Below are 15,235 nucleotides of genomic sequence, written 5' to 3' on the forward strand. Positions count from 1 at the left end.
TTGGTTTTTGGTACAAATAACTAGCCTGCATTTAGAGATTAGCCCTATTTTCATTTGGGTAGGGCCTCCAACATACTGGCTTGAGGCTCGTGCTTCCCTCAATCTGCCAGTCGACTCAGTTCAGACTTGTCCATCGGTTTGTCCCCCTCCCACATTTGATCATTTACACAAGCTAGTAGAGGCATGCAACATACATGCAACACCTCAATACAAGTAGTAACATCTCTAGTAGGAGCTTGGATGCAGATCCACTTCGTCCAAAAGGAGATTGCAGTAGGCAAAGAGAAGGCTGGCCCTAGGCCTTTGCTACTACACTTCTCCCAGTTAGAAAGTTATTCAGAGCATCAAGCTTTACCCAGCATAAACAGCTGCAAGAACAGTGAATCTAGCAGGTCATCTACCCATGCCTTTAGCAATTGATCCCCTAAATTCAAGGGGATGTGACTGGGTCAGTTTTGCAAGAGCTCTATTTTGAGAGACCTTCCCACTGGGGTAAGGAAACTTTGGTGAGGACTCGTTTCAGTAGTGACATATGATGGGATAAGCAGGCTTGAGTGTTTTCAGATTCATTCCAGGTTTGGCTACATTGTACACAACTACCAACACAAGTTACAGCTCTTGCATTAGTGTGACAGGCATATCAGATATAGTACTGCTTGACAAATTTTTAGTTTACAGGTATTTATTGTTCTGAACAGACCACAAAACTTTAATAGTACATGTTGATACAAAGTTAGGCATCTGCTCATTGCCAATCTCCATTAAGCTTGTACACTTGTGCCAACTAGAGCAGCAGACTTTGTAGCCTTTGGGTTTCTGAAGTTTGGTCCAGCGAAGCGAGCCTCATCACCAAGCTCTTCCTCAATCCTACCAGAAAAGAAAAATATGCAAGTTAATTAGCTGGAATCAATGGATGAAATCCTGGATTTGCCTCCCCTTGTACTGTAGGCCAGTCTGTAAAATAGTGGTTCTAGTTAGTGCCTGTGCTGCTTCAGTACTGCAGTTCTCTTGCAGGTGTCCAGTAAGAGGACCCTTTTCCCTACCATCAAGCAAGTTGTTGCCTTAATGGTAATCAATCTGGAGCAAGTCAAACTGAAGTGAGCCTTTAGGGCCCCAGTCATGAGCAAAGCTGAAGGAATCTGGTCAACACCTTTGACTTTTACAGATATAACAGTAGCACTAGTTGCCTTAAGTTCCCCCACCCATCCAGCAAAGTTGACAAATTACAAAAGCAGCCCAAACAAATGATTACATACCTCAGCAGCTGGTTGTATTTTGCTAGACGCTCAGATCTGCAGGGAGCACCAGTTTTGATCTACAATAAAAGTTAGAAAACTAGATTATATGTACACTTCACCCCATGTACAAAAACAGTCCTTGCAACAGGGTAAAACATGCACTTCATATTTAGCCCATGTTGTAGGATCAGTGGATGATTAGGCATGGAATCACCACATTCAGGATTTAACAGTCAAGCATACTTCAGAAAGAGATCCCCAGCCATTTTCACGTTTATACGACATTATCAAAAGTTTACTTAAAATCGAATCAATAAAGGTCGAACTTTGATAAAGTAAAACAAATTGTAAAAACATTTTAAAATGGTGTAAGCAGGGGGACAATCCCCCCTGCACCCCCCCTACTTAAACATACTAACTCCAAGACCGCACTACATTGAGATAAAGTCTCCCCTTAAGGAGATTTTCATTTACTTGCACAATTTTCTTCACTTTAGATATTGTGCCGACAGACTCAATATTGTCAGCTTACAATATTAAGTAGACCCCCTTTTCGGCCAGTTACAACACAACAAAAAGGTAGCTTGCTTTACTATCAGGCATAGTATTTCAGACATTATATCTACCAAATCCTATACGTTGGACACAAGTTCTTTATAACTCACCTGTCCAGTGCATAGCCCCACTACCAAGTCAGCAATGAAAGTGTCCTCAGTCTCCCCTGACCGATGACTAACCATGACTCCCCATCCATTCTGCTGGGCCAGCTTACAGCTACAAGAAAAATAAAAGTCAAAGCTGCAGCTTAAATCCTCTAGCTACATGCTGAGATCCCATTTCTGGGCACCTGATACAGGAAAGTATACAACCAAGATCACCCAGAGACATACAAGGCTTGGTACTAGTGTTCAAAATGACGGTAGACTTACGCCTGAATGGCTTCGGTGACTGATCCAATCTGGTTGACCTTCAATAGTAAACAGTTGCAGGCCTTCTCATCCACAGCCTTCTGTATCCTCTTTGGGTTGGTGACTGTCAGGTCATCCCCTACAATCTGGATATTCACAGAACAAGTCAGCGATTTCCAGTTTCCCCAGTCATCTTGGTCAAAGGGGTCTTCAATGGAGACAACTAGGAATTACCAATAGATAAGATTAGAGACCACCTTGAATTCTTTAACAGTTCAGTTTCAATCCCTGCCAAATCCAAGCATAGGTAAAACCCAATCAATTACCAGCTTGAAAAAGAAAGCTTGATTTTAGAGCCAAGCTTCTGTTTGACCATTCTGTCCCTTAATGCAGAGGGAGAAGTCAAACTGGTTGCCAGCAATGCAACCACATTACAGATGTATCCCATCCGATTGGGGAGAGGAAAGGCTGTAAACAAGCATGCCCAGAAGAGTTAGGTGCACAGTTCCTGGCCATTTTGGCCTTCTGCTGCAGTAGCACCAAGTGGTTGGCAAGACTTACAGATGAGTCTTGCAACACCATAGATGCCTTACCTAGTCAAGGTTAGCTTTTTGGGGCAACCTCAATTACCTGGGTACCCATCAATGAAGCCTTTGTAGATGTTGCTCAGCTGCTCTCCAGTAATGTAACGGCTGGGGTCATCAGGTGACTTGAAGTCCAGGTCATACTTGCCACTGCGGTAGAACTCTGAAGCAGCTACATCCATGCCGATCACTATCTTGTCAGGGTAGCCAGCCATCTCAATAGCAGATTTTAAGAGCTCCAGAGCTGAAAACAGTTGTGCAAGAAAATTAATCCATTAGTATGAAACATTCCAATAGTCACTTCATAAGATGAAAAATGCACCTATTACTCAAACCATTTCCCTATCTTAATCCAGAATCTATTCAGGGCTTTAGCCCAGCATGAGTTGGTTTGCAACTTGCCAGTTCACATGCCAAACATTCAGTGGAGGGGTACATGGAAAAAAAAATAAAGGTAGAATTTTGTTCAGACTCAGGAGAAAACTTTACTAACCTGAACACCAAGGAACTTTCATGCAAGTGCAATTTATAATGTTCTCCCAAATTGAAACATTACAGCACAATTTTAGTACATGTATCCCTGTAGCCAAACTCCTCAGAAGGCTCAGTAAAAAGGATGCATTAAAAAGGAGTTACACTTGTGCAGCAATTGTTATGTCAGAGTGCATCTACATTGCATTAGGCTAGCAATGTAAAGAATCCCAGTTGAATTATCTAGTTATATAGGCAAAGACTGCATTTATAGTACAAGTGTGCCAAATTAATATGAAATTAGAGTCATTTGCCAGTTACCATATTAGTATATAGCCTGTGCTGCATGATGTGCACCTGTCCCCAGGAAACAAGACACCAAGTAGGGACAGTCAGCACTGGATATTGTCAAGCACAACCTTAATTTCCTAGGACCTAGTTTTAAGCCTAATGCAGCCTCTTCAGATATTCCAATCAACTGAAATATAGCCAGAGCAGTTCAGTTGTTGTACCTTCATTGTTTTCCAAGATGTTGGGTGCAAAGCCACCCTCGTCACCCACATTAGTGGCATCCTTTCCATACTTCTCCTTGATTACATTCTTCAGGTTGTGGTAGACCTCTGCACCGATGCGCATGGCTTCCTTAAAGCTGGATGCCCCTACTGGTAGGATCATGAACTCCTGCATAGCTAGCTTGTTGCCAGCATGGGAACCTCCATTGATTACATTAAAGGCCTACAAAACAATTACAGGGAGTGTTAGTCAGTGTTAGTCTCTAAATGAAATTAAGCCCCCCACTGCCTCAAATTCCCTCCCCTAACACATCTGGAGTACTGTTCATAGGGCAATTGCTACCACTGCAATCTCATTTGTCCTTCCTGCAGAGGTAAGAGTTTACAAAGGTGTTTCAGTGCAATGTTCTAGTGGGAAGTCTGGAGTTCCCCATCCAATGCACTTTTCTGGTGGCTTTTTAAACTCCGTAGGGACAGCCACCACAGCTACAACTGGTTAACTTAAGTCTGCAGTCAATTTATATATTCAGTTATTTCCCCACTTGAAGCGGACCTCCCCCATTCCTCCATTTGAGACAGATCTGCAGTAGTCTGGGTAATTTACATTGCGACCTCAAACTCTCCATTTAAGGAGAGGTTATGTTTGTAACATTACAAGACAGGTTAACCCTGACTCAACATGAACTATTGGACTCAGGAGAATCCACTGGAATACTTGCTAGTTCTAACCCTGCAGCAGTCCGCTTCCTCAATGTTAACCATCTCCCACCCTTTCAAGTCCCATTTCAGGATCAGACAGATTCAACTCTTCTAGGTCTGTATTTATTGGAACTACAAGACTGCTACTGACCCACTCCAAGGTCACCCCCCATTTTAACATGGGGGAAAGCTACAGATCCTCCACTTCCCAGTTTTGTAATCTCATTGCATAACATAGCCATCCTTTTTCTGATATGTACTAAAATGGTTCCCTTTCTAACCAGTTAGAATAATGCAGCTTCTCCCTTCTGCTACCTTCTTAGTAGCATTCCCAGTTTCTACAAATTGTAGGGGGAGGTACCTCATGAGGATGCCCCCCCCCCATACTTCTCACTTGTAGATGGCATGAACAAAACTCCCAGATGGTCAACTAATCCTAAACCCTCTCCAAGATAAAGGCAATTGCCTGTGAAAGGTCACAAGCAGTCCTCTTAACCCTTCCACACTAAAGATGGAGTGAAAGAGGCCCTTTCCTGGCCATTCATTAATCTGGATATGGATTACTTCTGCATGACAGGGTGTGGCATAGTCCTGCACCAGTTAACTGAACCCCTCCTAGGCCCAAAACCAAACACCTGCTCTTTCAACTTGGAAATTAGTCTGGTATCTTCATTTACCCCAAACTTGTTACACTGCCTGATGTTCCCCCGTCAGAGTGGACTATCCACCAGCTCCCCTTACTGCCCAATACTACCATATACAAAGCAATCCCTGCCTTCTGACCCCTTACTGCCCAATACTACCATATACAAAGCAATCCCCACCTTCTGACCCATCCTTGTTGTCCTACAGTTGAAACAGGTTATTTGAAGTAGCTGTCATTCTTGACAAATGGACAGAGGTACCTCCAAGCACCACCCACCTCCCCTGTCCTGCAACTGCTTGCAACTCCTCAAGTTCTGCTTGCCCTCATTTCATACAGGAACCTTTGAAAGTCATTCTAGTAGCAGAGCCCAGAAAACACAAGGTTTGACTATATACAAAGTTACAACCAAGATGTACTTATGGAACACTTACGGGAACAGGAAGTACAAGGTCTTCATTCCCAGCCAAGTCAGCAATATGGCGGTAGAGTGGGACACCTTTCTCAGCAGCACCAGCTTTGCAAACAGCCAAAGAAACTCCCAGAATAGCATTTGCACCAAATTTTGCTATGAGCAAATGTAAGATTTTTAGTATACAAACCAACCAAAAAAGCTCAATAACTTGCATGCAGAAAAATTCTTACATTTATTTTCTGTTCCATCAAGTTCTAGCATGACCTTGTCTATCTCAGCCTGTTCCACAGCATTCAGTTTCTGTGGCAAGAAAAGATGACATAATTGAATAAGTCATCGGATTAAAGTTTAAAGCATTACAACTGAATTGCTATAGGTATGTAGCAGTGTCAGGCCAGCATCCAGCTACTTAAAGAGTAGAAAAAGGTTATGGACTCACCTTCTCAAGAAGGGCTGGAGCAATTGTTTGATTAATGTGGTCTACTGCCTTTGTGACACCTGTTGGGAAAATAGAATTATTATATTACTGCTTGTGGGTTATTCATCCCTTCAACCAGGTGTCCCACTTACTAAATTGCAGTCGTAGTCAGGCAAGTAGCCAATATTTAAGTGTCAGCCACTGCATGCATAACTATCAGCAAGGACAAACAGATTGCTTGTTTACATAACTGATAATCCCCAGGATATTCCTGTCCTTAGATCAGGCACTCCAACATGGAGTCTGTTTCCATCCAGCAAAATAAGATCACTCCATGCTGCCAAGCCTCTAACTGAACTCTGGTCACCATGGTCAGAGTCATTAGGACCATGGAGTGGACATTTGTCCTCAACCCTGCTATGTACTAGACAAGTACAGTTAAACTTGCTTTGCTTACCTTTACCCAAGTACCGAGCCTTGTCTCCATCTCGCAGCTCAAGGGCTTCATAGATGCCTGTTGATGCACCACTAGGGACAGCTGCCCGGAAGTGACCTAAAGAGGAATGAGCAAGTTAGTTCTATTTCACCCCAGCTCTGCACAAGCCTTCCAAAGCCTCACCCACCTACCAAACCCCAGACATCTTGTCCACACCTATATAGTCCCATGGAGGTGATTCAAGAAGATTCCCTACCCATCTTGTAATACAAGCACAACTGAGGATTAGCCAGTCCCACCTTCTCAAGTCACCAAATTGCACCCCACTTAGATTGGGTCCATCTAACGGTGGTTAGAAACTCATCCACAGTTTGTGCCATCCAGGTGGCAATTTCACATTACACATGGGTCAGCTGGTGTGCTTGCCACAAGTTAGTGTAGTACTGCATTTTCTCCACACTTGTTCTACAATTAATGCACATGAAGCAGAGTTCACTGGCTCAGCAAGTCTTATTCCACAACTATATCATGACATTGGCACAGTGACCCATTTTACTACCAGCAACTGTCAAGTTAAGTACTCCCAGCTTCCCACGCTTTCAGTTTGCAGCCTATTTAAAAATATCAAGCATCAAGTTTGATCATGCATTATCAGCCATGAAGTGGACATTTTAACATTATGGTTAGGTCAGTATAGGAGTACATTTTGAAGAGACTCAACCAAGGAGTGAAATTTAGAGAGCTACTACATGTTTGATTAGTTGGATAGTCTGGGCAAATGCCAGTTTAGCAGAGGCCTGGAGAAAGGGCTCCCTAAAACATGTTGGATTATGCACCATTTCCTGAAACGAATACAAAGTAATATTACTCTACTGCACAAAAAAAAAAAACACTAGAGACTTTAGCTATAGAATGGCATACCCTTTACAAACATAGTAAAAAGGGGTGCTAATAGTTAGGGTTATGTGGATATAGCATCATATGATGGAGTAGCAAGGGGTTAAAGACTGCATCTGTAGCAAGTACTTGGGAGTGCAGCAGTAAAGAACTGTTTTAAGACAATGGTGCTCCACACAAGACTCATGCAAACTCACCTTTGTCAGTGTACAAGTCAACTTCCACTGTGGGATTACCACGAGAGTCCAGAATTTCACGGGCATGGATCTTCTTGATAGACATGGTTCCTGAAGAGAAGGAGTTATTTTTTAAACAGGCTTTGAAGTAAAGGTGTTAAATTTTTTAAACAGGCTTGCTTATTTTAAATTTTACATATCTTAATTCAAACATTCCCAAACAAACCTAAACTAGGACCTCAACTAACAAAATTTGTTACATGTTTGAGCCACCATGTTTTAGAGCCACCAAGGGGACCATCTTTGAAACAGTGTCACTGGAGTTTTAGTCTGACAAATGTAAGGCATTAAGCAACCTTCCCCATTTCTAAAGTCGGGGACTTTAGTATCTACACATACAACCTAATGGCAGTATCCACACTTACAACCTAATGGCAGACTACTTGTAAATTACATGCTACTGTGAAGCACACTCAGCTTACCAACCATCTGCTTCCAGTCAGCCCGTTAACCAACAGAGCAGAGAATGAGCCTTTGCTCCCTGGCTAATGCTTGCCATAGACCTGACAGTTGAGGTCATATAAACCGTGAAGTCCTCACCCCCACAATTGCTTTTAGGCAGCTCAGTTCTAGGCCTTGATGGCAGTTGCATCTTTGCTGCATTAGCAGACAGGCTCACGAGTAGTTTAAGCCTTCAGAAACTAAACAAGGATGCCATTGATTAGGTAATGGTAGTTTATACAGGAATAGACAGCCTTTGCAGCAGGTCTTCAGTAGATACTATATACTAGCTACCCAGTCTAATCAGAACCATTTAAGGAACGAGTCCTTGACCTGCATAGGACTTGCAGGAAAGGGCACATTCACAGACGGGCAAGTATTGAAACTGCCCAATTCTCCATTCAAGAACAGTAATGGAATGATCACAGCTGGTAAAACTTACAGGGTCTGACCATTTTCATACATTTTATGCTGCCACTGAGAATAGGCCACCCTCTTTGGGGTGCATGATATTTAGTCTTCCATAAAGGAGTAGGGAAAAATTATGTCCACAGTCACGAGTATGCAACAGCCTAGAAAAGGCAAGGCACCATGATAACGTGTGAAGTGATGTACAACATACATTCTACAAGTTCATGAGCCTTGCAGTCTATACTCCCATCTGCACATCAGTTAATAGCTTTACACAGCAGCTCATCTTAGAGGATTCAAGTTGCCCTTAAATACTCCCATTCACCTATAAACTGTTAATATGGCATCAGGAGATTAAACACCTAGATACACTAACTTTGAAATGCAGATTCTTGAAAAAACAAAGCCAAGACTTCTCCTACACTTTTGACAATCAGTACATGTGCTACACCTTCAAGTCCTTCAGGGAAGTAATGGGACAGACAACATTTTAGCTGTTGATAAACCAGAGAGTTGAAAACATGACAAATCAGAATGGAGGATCTTTTCAGAAGCCAAGCAGTTTGTTAGTACTTGCCTATTTGTTGGAGACTTTGCTTCAAACATGGGTTTAACATTAGTTCTATTCAAATGAACTGCTTAATTGCTAATCTCTGGACAATTCAGGCACAGCTAGATATTAAAAATGTAGTAAAGGATAGCGACATCTTGTACAATCAAAAATAGTATTTTAACATTGCAGATATGATGCGCATTCATGAACTGGCGTTTACAAAATGACTTCCCCATTTAGTAATAGGAGCTGTTCTTTCAAAACGACTTCTCCATTTAGTAATACGAGCTGTTCTTTCAAAAGGACTTCCCCATTTAGCAATATGAACTTAGGGAAACAGTGCTATTTACCCAGGTTTTGCCTTTCAGCAGAAAACATTAAGGCAGGAGTAGAACAGAACAGCAGCATGGCAAGCCAAAGGCAGCAATTTCAGCAAATACAAAGCTAGAGCCAGTTCACCAAAACCACCTTAGATTAGAGAGTGCCTTTTTCTCCACTATTATGTACCCTCAAGAGTGGTACATGCAAGTCTGTGGGTATTCACACATGGTGGGTGCAGGGGGCTTGACCTCTGCAGAAAATTTTGAATGTTCACTGAAGGCAGTTTTAGTTATTTTGCATTCAAAGCCACCTTTGGTGGATCAACAAGAATCCAGAATGTTATGGCAAGTGTGAATTTGGGTTGGCTCCTCCACTTTTCAGAAATATGAAAGTAGTTGCACCTGCCCGAGTCACCTTTTTAGCCACAACTTAAGTGCAATTTCTTATTTTATCTGAGAAGTTAAGGATTAAGCAGGCAACAGTCCATTCCAAATTCAGGTTACATATTTAAGTAAAAAAAAAAAAAAAAAAAACCACACACACGCAACTACGCTAGTACAGCAACATCCATAACTAAATGTCCAATCCTCTTCAAAAAGAGAGGAGTTTTAAACAATACAAGTGTTTAAGTTAACAGTTCTATACTGTAAACAAGACATCATAACACTTAAAACAGTCCTGTTAGCTTGTGACATTAGCAAATTAAGAGAATGAAGTAATATACATTTTAAGTACTGACTAATCATTTATCAAGGGTAATTTACTTTACTCCATTTTCTACAAGTCATCTGTTTTAGGAAGGATTTAGAAGGACAGAACTAAAACTTGAGGGAAACCAAAAAAAAAAAATGTATTCTTAAAGATAACTTTACAAGCGCCACAAGCAACAGCAGTAATTTGAGAAAGAAAAACCAATGACACAAACTAGCACTACACACAAAAATAAAGTACAAATAAATAAAGTAATACCGAAAATACAGCCCAAACAGGTTTACCTAAACAAGCTTTCCACCACTTTTAAACTTCTCTCTCAAGTAATTCCACAGTACCTTGACTTCCTCCAAGGATTCCTTTTATAATTCAGTGATACTTGCCAGCCCCTCCCCATTAGAGACTCATATACCATTTTGATTGGTTTACTGATCACTATGGTAACATCAGGGTCATGAGAATACTAAAGTTGAATCAGTGTGGCAAAGATAACCAGGAAACACAGAAAGATGTTTGTAAATGTTTTGTTAGAAAGGGATGGCTTCTAAAGGAAATAACTGGTAACTACACTAAGCTGTTATAAAAGGTCCTTAGCTGTTAGACCTCCTTTTGTCAAATCCTACCATGTCACTAAACTACAGGGTACCTCTACCAAAGTATGTCATATGGGTGTGGATAATTATCAACAATCCCTTGTTATCAGGCACTTTCTTATCACTTGTTTTCTGCTGTTAACAAATATCATACTGCATCATTACATACAATTCTCCTGTATCTCGTAAGTTCAGTATCTCCATCAATACCAGAAGCAGGGACCTAAACCTTCACCAGGTGATAAATAAAATATTGCAAGGACAGGTTTATAACCCAGTACCTACGTAACCTCTGGAATAAGCCCCACCCCCCACATGTTCCTTTAAACACTGCACAGATGACAGGACTGACTGATATGGCCCTCGTGGAGAGAGGTACAGCCTGAATGTCCTTCTAAGGTTTGAATGGTCATAAGACTCAATGACCTTGTAAAAGCTGTGAATTTATGAATCATGTAACGGAATTATGTTTACAAATAGTAACATGGCTTCCAACCTACTCAGAGGTGCCAGAAGCTATTGAAGGCTTGGGACAGAGGACCAAAACAGAAACTTGCTGATCTAAAAAGGATATTTTTTTAAAGCTACTTATTGACATAGCAAAAGCATATGTTAGTCAGTAAGCTAACTGTCAGATTTTCTCTTGCTGTTAATGTCTTTCAACTCAGTCACCTTCAAGCTGACACTAACACCAGAACTCACAAAGAGCTAAATCAGACAAAAAACTTCACCAAGGCAAACTATAACCCCCCTAGCTGAAGGTATAAATGCATTCCAAGCCCCACCCCGAGCTGGAAGTGGTAACTACACAGAAGCTTACACTAAAGTCCTATACAGTCACTTGCATAAGTGTATAGACCCAGCTGTAGAAGAAATAATTAAAGCCAAAACCCCAAGGAAAAACAAGCTGCCATGATGGACATCCATCATCAACAAATTTTACAATAAATGCAAAAGGTTTCTGTCTATGAAAACAAAGGTGAGCCCCAACAATGGAAAAGCACCCTCCGCAGCCTTAACAGGCAAATAAGACAACCTGTCAAATCCTCTAAGGGTCTCTTTGAAAAAAAACATAGCTAGCACAGGCAAGGATAACCATAAGACTTTTTACAGCTACGTACGTAGCCTAAAAGGCAGGACCCAAGCATGTGCAAAACAAGTGACCAATGGTATTACACACACTGACCTCACAGAGATATCAAACCTGCTAGCGGATAAGTTTGGCAAAAATTTCACCCCCCCATCCCCTCCAAACCTATCACAAACCTTGCCCCAACCCCCCCAACCTTACATATCTGAAGAACAGGTCATCAATGCCTTGTCTAAGGCAAAAAACACAGCCTCTATGAGCTCAGATGGAATCCCACAGGCTAAAACATGAACTAGCATCGCGATTATGTATCCTTTTCAATCATAGTCTAACCACAGGCTTTGTTCCTGCGGAATGGAGAACAGCAAGAGTTATTGCCTTCCACAAAGGTGGCCTAGCAACAGACCCAGGAAATTTCATACCCATAAGCCTGACCAGCCTCATCTGTAAGGCTATGGGACGTATCATTATGGACCTCATAAATAAAGACATAGGTGACCTCCAAACCCTGGATCTTACCCAATTCAGCTTCATGAAGACAGATCATGCCTGTTAAATCTGGTGGATATTTTCGAAAATGTGACCAGGGCCACTGATGAGGGCAAATCTGTGCACACAGCATACCTCGACTTGGCAAAGGCTTTCAACACAATCCTACTGTCAGGAATTACAAATAAACGTAGCAAACAGAATGTAAACCCCTTCATTTTAAGATAGGTTGCTAACTGGCTCACAAACTGAACACACACTATCAAAGTGGGCTACTCCACATCAACCGGCAGACCTGTTAGCAGCAGGGTGCCACAGAGGTCCATACTGGATCCCCTACTGTTTGGTATATATTTCACAGAAGTTCAGGTCAATACTAAGGAGTTGTGGCTGAACAAGTTTGCAGATGACTACAAACTGGGTGCAATTACTGAAACCCCAAATGGTGTCAGTATGCTCCAGGAGGGTCTTACACAGACCAATGACTGGTGTCTTAGTCAAGGTCTTAAACTGAAAGCAAAGATATTCATCATCATTCCCTTCAGCACAATGTCCCTTCATACTATCAAATCAACAACAATACCCTAAGTACCCACAAAGTGTTAAGGGATTTGGGTTCACAAGTTGGCTGCGACCTTAACTACAACCACCATGTGTCTACTGTAGTAAAGAAGGCTTTCTACGTAGCACACTTGATTAGTAAAGGCATCACCTTGAGAGCAAAAATATTATAATCCTTCTATACCCGGCACTAACCCAGCCCATAATTGAGTATAATGCCCCATTATGCATGTACCACACAAAGCACCCACAGCAATTGGTGAGACCTCTGAGGTTTCGAACAGAGAAGATCAAGGGACTCCAGCACATGCCTTACACAGACCAACTAAATTCTGTCACTATACTCCGTATCATACAGACTTCTTAGGGGAGACTTTTGCCTGATTTACAGTGCAATCTCAGACACAAACCTAATGGATTTGCTGCATATCCGTAAATCAAACGGGACTAGGGCCACTGATTCCAGGGGCCTAAATATGGCCTGTGACTTAAATAGGACATGCTGGAGGGACAGATTTATCTCCCAGTGACTGCCACAAAAAATTCTTGGGAAAATTTTTTTTAAAAAAAAAAAAACCCCAAAAAATTTCCCCCTTTTTAAAAAAAAAAAGGGGAAATTTTTTTTTTAAAATTAAACCGGGGGAAAAAGGGAAAAATTGGAAAAAAAGGAAAGGCTTTAACAAAAAACCAAAAAAAAAAAAGGAAATTTTTTAAGGATTTTAAGGGTTTAAAAAAATTTTAAAAAAAATTTTTTTAACCCAAAAGGGTTTTTGGGGGGGTTTTTTTTTTTTTTTAAAAATTTTAAAACCCGGGTTTTTTTTTTCCCCCTTTTTTTTTTGGGGAAAAGGGGGGGGGAAAAAAAAATTTGGGTTTTGGGGGGGTTTTTAAAAAAAGGGGGCCCGGGGGGGAAATTAAAAAAAATTTCAAAAAACCCGGGGGCCCCCTTTTTTTAAAAAAAATTTTTAAAGGTAAAAAGGTTTAAAATTTTTTTTTTCCCCCAAAAAAAAAATTTTTGGGGAAAAATTTTTTTAAAAAAAATTTTTAAAACCCCTTTTTGGGCAAAAATTTATTTTAACCCCAAAAAAAAATTTTTTTTTTTCCCCCCCTTTTTTAAAAAAAATTTTTTGGGGTTTTTTTTTTTGGGGGGGGGAAAAAAAAAAAACCCCCAAAATTTTTTTAAAACCCTTTTAACAAAAAATTTTTTTTTTTTGGGTTTTGGGAAAAAAAGGGGTTTTTTAAAAAAAAATTTCGGGCGGGAAAATTTTTAAAAAAAAAAACCCGGTTTTAAAAAAAACGGAAAAATTTTTTTAAAAAAAATTTTCCAAAAATTGGAAACCAATTTGGGGGGGGGGAAAAAAAAAAGGGGAAAGGGGGGGCCCCTTTTGGAAAAACCCAAACCCCCCCCTTTTTTTTTTTTTTTTTTTAAAAAAAAAAACCATTTTTTTATTCCGGGGGAAAAAACCCCCAAAAATTTTTTGGGAAAATTTTTTTCCCTTGTTTTCCTAAATAAAATTTTTTTGGGGGCCCCTTTGTTTTCCCCAAAAAAAGGGGAAAAAACCCTTTTTTAATTTTAAAAAAAAAAAAATTTTTTTTTTTTAAAAAAAAAATTTAAAAAAATTTTTTTTTTTAAAATTAATTTTGGATTTTTTTTTTTTAAAAAAAAAATTTTTGGTTGTTTCCCAACCCCCTTTAAATTATTTTTTTAAATTAATTTTTTAAAGGCCAAAAAATTTTAATTTTTTTTTCTTTTTTTCCCCCCCCCGGGGTTTTTTTTTTAAAATTTTTTTTTAAAAAAAAAATTTTTTTTTTTTTTGTTAATTTTCCCCTTTAGAAAAAACCGGGAATTTTTTTTTAAAAAAATTTTTTTTAAAAATTTTTTTTAGTTTTTTTTTCCCCAAAATTTTCTTTTTTTTTGGTTAAAAAAATTTTTTTTTTTCCCTTTTTTTTAAAAATTTGGGGAAAAAAAAAACCCCAAAAAAAACCCAAAAAAAAAAAAAAAACCCCCAAAACCCCCAAAAAACCCCCCCCGTTTTTTTTTGGGGAAAAATTTTTTGGGGGGGTTTTTTTTTGGGTTTTTAAAATTTTTTTTGGGGGGGTTTTTTTTGGGGGCCCCAAAAAACTTTTTTTTTTATTTTTGGGGGGGGAAAAAAATTTAAAATTTTTTTTTTTTTTTCCCCCTTTTGGGTTTTCCAAATTTTTTTTTGGGTTTTTAAACCTTTTTTTAATTTTTTTTTTTTTTCCCCCCCTTTTTTTTAACCCAAAAAAAAAAATTTTTTTTTTTAAATTTTTTTTTAATTTTTTTTTTTTTTTATCTATCTCAGTTAAGGATGATTGTATCACCCCACATTCTAACCTTCGGCTTGGCCTCGTCACACTCTGATGTTTGCCTTCCTAGTTATTTGCACTGGAAGTACTTTGGTTCCTTTACTGTTTTTTGCCAATGAATTACACCCCCCCCTTTTTTGGCCCCCTTTTTTCCTTTGGAAATTTTTTTTTTTCCCCCCTTGGTTTTTTAAATTAATTTCTGAAGGTTGCATTACACTTGTCAACAGATGACGCCAGAGAAACAAATATGATAGATGAGTTGCCATTTTACAGATCAGCAGCC

The 15,235-nt window shown here is 39.7% G+C and overlaps 1 protein-coding gene across 5 annotated transcripts in view; it reads right to left on the reverse strand.

Moving 5' to 3' along the window:
- Window positions 1-664: 664 nt before the first annotated feature.
- Window positions 665-15,235, reverse strand: part of LOC122802477 (enolase-like) — a 101,431-nt gene continuing 86,860 nt past the window's right edge. The window contains exons 1-12 of one of the 5 annotated variants that reach the window (XM_044072121.1): window positions 10,179-10,257; window positions 7,419-7,508; window positions 6,346-6,441; window positions 5,910-5,968; window positions 5,701-5,770; window positions 5,490-5,623; window positions 3,714-3,936; window positions 2,777-2,974; window positions 2,168-2,369; window positions 1,904-2,012; window positions 1,257-1,315; window positions 665-867 (exon numbers count right to left, since the gene is read on the reverse strand). In XM_044072121.1, the coding sequence (XP_043928056.1) occupies window positions 762-867; window positions 1,257-1,315; window positions 1,904-2,012; window positions 2,168-2,369; window positions 2,777-2,974; window positions 3,714-3,936; window positions 5,490-5,623; window positions 5,701-5,770; window positions 5,910-5,968; window positions 6,346-6,441; window positions 7,419-7,503 (1,341 nt within the window). In that variant the 5' untranslated portion in view covers window positions 7,504-7,508; window positions 10,179-10,257 and the 3' untranslated portion in view covers window positions 665-761. Of the gene's footprint in view, window positions 868-1,256; window positions 1,316-1,903; window positions 2,013-2,167; window positions 2,370-2,776; window positions 2,975-3,713; window positions 3,937-5,489; window positions 5,624-5,700; window positions 5,771-5,909; window positions 5,969-6,345; window positions 6,442-7,418; window positions 7,509-10,178; window positions 10,258-15,235 lie in introns of those variants that run through there. The other 4 variants (XM_044072119.1, XM_044072122.1, XM_044072123.1 and 1 more) reach the window with 4 other exon arrangements.

Source organism: Protopterus annectens, chromosome 5.part0, assembly GCF_019279795.1.
Source record: "Protopterus annectens isolate FY-2018-M chromosome 5.part0, PAN1.0, whole genome shotgun sequence".
Classification (NCBI taxonomy): domain Eukaryota; kingdom Metazoa; phylum Chordata; order Ceratodontiformes; family Protopteridae; genus Protopterus; species Protopterus annectens.